The 4,044-nt window shown below is 44.5% G+C and overlaps 1 protein-coding gene across 1 annotated transcript in view; it reads left to right on the top strand.

The window, feature by feature from the left end:
* Positions 1-6: 6 nt before the first annotated feature.
* ZNF622 (zinc finger protein 622) overlaps positions 7-4,044 on the top strand; it is a 7,850-nt gene continuing 3,812 nt past the window's right edge. The window contains exons 1-3 of the mRNA XM_008637188.2: positions 7-231; positions 1,903-2,511; positions 3,931-4,034. Coding sequence (XP_008635410.1) covers positions 1,905-2,511; positions 3,931-4,034 — 711 coding nt within the window. The 5' untranslated portion in view covers positions 7-231; positions 1,903-1,904. The remainder of the gene's footprint in view (positions 232-1,902; positions 2,512-3,930; positions 4,035-4,044) is intronic.

Genomic DNA, 4,044 nt, shown 5'->3' on the forward strand with positions numbered 1-4,044 from the left:
TATTTTATTTTGTTTCTTTATAGGTTTTGCCCGATTTTTTGTTGTCCATGTAGTAAACGCCTGCCTCGTCCCAGAATTAGGGACACGGACGCATTTTAAATCCTACCGAAGGCAGCTAAAAATCAGCTGCAAAAAAGAGCCTCAGGGGAGATCGCGATTTGCCTGGGAGGATTTGGCTGTGCTGCGGGCTTGTGAGTGCCTGGGATTTCGCTTTCCTGAGCCCCACACAAGGTAGGACTTGAGGCTTCGATCCTGTGGCTTAAATTGGGAGGGGAGAATGCAGGCGGGTTGTGGGAACGTGTTGTGTAACTACACGGGATTTCTCTGCTTTATGGTGTTTGAGTTGTAAACACGTCTCCGCGTCAGAGGGGAAGGTTTGTGGCTTTAGATTCTCCTGGTTCCACACCTCTTCTGAGCTGCTTTCTTTTGGGTGGGGCGGAGCGGGGGGAGGTTGGGTGTTTTACACACCCCCATGTTAAGGTAGCGTGTAGCCTGTCTGCCCCACACAGACCAGAACAGAGTCTTCTGCCGCGGGTTCCTGCAAGGAGTTTGTCACTAGCAGCCAGCGTGGCTCTGCGTCAGTGGTTTATGGCAGCAGGATTGGTGCTTGGGCGGGGAGAGGGGCAGGGAGCGCCTCAGGAATACTCGGGATCCCTCAGTGGGCAGAGAGTATGTTTTTCTCTGAACCACAAAAAGCATCTGCTACACTGAAGAGATGCTTATAGTACTTCAGATAAAATAATATGGCCTTTATTTTCTGCATCCCCCCTGTCACTGTAGCACTGCAGATAGTACAAGCAGTAATAAGTAAGGAGCCCGGTGGTTCCAGGGAATGAGCGTTCTATAACGTGTGTTTTGACTCCATACGTTTATGACTTCTGCCACTGCTTCTCCCTTTTAGTACCTTTTGGGAGGGGCTGCTCTTCCTCTACCTGCTTTCAGACCCCCTCACCCTGATGTATTATTTCTTTTCTCTCCATCTTAAACCATAGTTTTTCTAAATCAGTTAAAAGATGAGGGTGTTTTCTGTGATCTCCAGATGATGCGTTTTGCTCTTTGCTTTTGGAGCATTCAAGAGATTCCATCAACTTTGTTTAAAAAAAAAAGAAAAAAAGCTAAGTTTCATTAAGCACTAAGAAGGAAGGAAATGTATGGGTTTGGAAGGGACAGCTTCACTGACAGGTCAGTGCTCTGCAGTTGTCCTCTCGCAGCCCCAGTAACACGGCTCGGCTGGGCGGTGGGAAGTGGAGGGAGAGCAGGATTAGCAGTGGCTTCAAGTGCTAGATCTAGGCATGACTGACTGCACCTCCAGATGAACAGCTCTGCAGGGTAAAGTGCTGTCAACACTACATGCACTGCTCCAAAAGAGCTAAGAAGGCTTTATTTTTAAATGCAGTAACTTTTTTTTTTCTATTTAATAAGGCTGTGGAAAATAGAAAATAGGCCTGTAAGCAGGTTTTCCCTTTTTACCCTTATTTCATCAATCACTGGTCTCCTCAAAATCTTAGAGTTGGTAGAACATGAGCTTGTTAAGACCCTTTAGTCACTGATTTTCAGTGAAAAGTGTAGAGCTTTTGAAATACTGTTGCTCTGGCTAGGAGCCCTCTCCTGCATCCCAATCCCAACAGGCCCAGTGGGTTCTGCATCCAGAGCTGGGATGCTCAACTGTTGCTGTGGTACAAGTAACCTCAAAGTCTTTTACTTATAAGTTTCTTCTCTTGCTCCTACCCATGCATACCACACTCATTGCTGCTGCTGGTGTTTAATAAATTTAATTCTGTGCAAGAACTGTGTTTCTGACACTGCCTTACAAGAAGGTTGTCAGGATGTTGTGTTGGGACTTTTTTTTTTGTGTCTGTTACTTAATTTTTTAGCATGATTTTATTTTTTCCCACTTTCTAGTAATGGCCACCTACACTTGCATCACTTGCCGTGTGGCTTTCAAGGATGGTGACATTCAGCGTGCCCACTACAAAACCGACTGGCACAGGTACAACCTGAAGCGTAAAGTTGCTGACATGCCTCCTGTCACTGCTGAGAATTTCCAGGAGAGAGTCCTGGCACAGAGAGCAGTAGCAGAGGAGCAGAACAAAATCACTGCCACTTACTGCACAGTGTGCAGCAAGAGGTTCTCCACCTTCAATGCCTACGAGAATCACCTGAAGTCCAAGAAGCACCTGGAGCTGGAGAAGAAAGCTGTTCAAGCTGTCAGCAAGAAGGTGAAAATATTAAATGAGAAGAACCTGGAAAAGGGGCTGGCCCCAGAGAGCATAAATAAAGACGAAATGAACACAGCTATTCAGCAAGCCATCAGAGCCCAGCCATCTTCGTCTCCAAAGAAGACACCTCTACCTCCCAGTAATGCGAGTAGCTCTCCGGTTTCCAGGGAAAGCGCCAGCTTGTCCCAGAGCAGAGAACGACCAGAAATACCTCCACGACTGCAGTGGTTTGAACAGCAAGCAAGGAAGCTGGCCAAGCAACAAGCAGAGGAAGAAGAGGATAACGAAGAAGGTAAGGCAATAAACACACTGACAGAAGATGGCTTAGGGTAAGCTATGGTTTGAGTAAAAGCTTTCTCCTACTTCTGTAGCAGTGCAGCATTTTCCATGACAAAAGGTCTTGCTGTTGATTAAATTTTCAGTTTAACAAAGGAATTAAGGTTGGCCTATGTTTGCAGTCAAGGACTATGTTATGTCTGAACTGCCAGCTGTTCAGCTTATAGACAGACACTAATGCATGTAAAGGTTGAACATAAATAGTCACTAATATGAGCACTATTTCCCACATAAAATTTCAACGTTTCCTTTAAAGAGGGCTAATGTAACAGGTTGCCCTAAAACTACTTCTGAAAAACAAATGGACAAAAATCCAGTTATGATAATTTGCTGTTGTCCCAACTCATTTGGTGATCTGTTGAAGGGAGGGGAGACTGTGGTTGGTTTTGTTTCCCTCTGCCCACCAAGATCAGGGGAGAAAGTTTGCTCTTTAGCCTGACCATGTGGCATCACTTCTTAGCATGTTGATGTCCATGTTGAAATCTGTTCAAGAGTTGCCACCCCAGTGGTCTGTTCTTGTGAATACAGCTCTGTGTTGGAGGTCAGCCTGGAAAGCAGAAAGCTGAAAAGATCAGAGGTTCAGAATTTCCAGAAAAAGGTTATTTTTAACCTGGGTGCTTTCAGTGCTGTAGTTGACAGTGCAGCTCCAAATGCATCTATTGGAGCAGTTGAATGGGGTGATTGAGCTGTAGCAAAGGGACAGGTATGAATGAGGTGGAACCTCATTCCAGCTTCTGAAACCCCTGTCTCATGTTACTGCATCTGTTGCAGCAGTTCTGTGCTCTTGAAATTTCAGTTGCAGTTCAGAGAACTTGTTCTACACAAGAAGAAGCATTTACCTCTGAACATACATCTTAACACTTGAAGAAGAAGCCAACTTGCACCTGTCTAGTAATAATGTGTTAGTCATAAATTGTATTGCGAAGATCTCAGTAGGTTTCTGGATGTTCCGTTTAAGTGTGTGAGCAGCAGTGTGTTTTCCCTCACTGCTGGAAGTGAGTATTTTCCTGCTGTTGCCAGAGTTGTCTTGTTTTCAGTGAGCCATGCTTGTGTTCTTGTGCTGTGGTGAATTAAATTTAAGGCCTGGAAACAGCGGAAAAGTGTTAATAGTTGAGAAAATGGAGGGGGAAAAGTGTCAAATCTGCCAATGTTTTTTATGAGCAGCCTTGTGCTTAGCCATGCATCTTAAAAAGAAATGTCTTTTACTGGCAATGGTAAATTCTTGCACCTGGGAGTGACTGTGTCGCACTTAGCAGTAAGAACAGAAAATGCAGTATTTTCTACGATGGCTTTCTCTAACTTAATTGGGACTTAATTTGCTTGGGAAAAGTAATCATATAAAATAAATATATTTTTTTAAAACTTCCTTTAAAAGACTGGGAAGATATGGATTCTGATGAAGACGTTGGCTCCGACGAAGAGATGGAAAGTATGGAAGAAGAAGAGGAGGAGGAGAAACAGGCAGAGGCCGAAAGCATTCCTTCTCTGC

This window comes from Corvus brachyrhynchos, unplaced genomic scaffold (genome assembly GCF_000691975.1).
Source record: "Corvus brachyrhynchos isolate BGI_N302 unplaced genomic scaffold, ASM69197v1 scaffold23, whole genome shotgun sequence".
NCBI classification, from domain to species: domain Eukaryota; kingdom Metazoa; phylum Chordata; class Aves; order Passeriformes; family Corvidae; genus Corvus; species Corvus brachyrhynchos.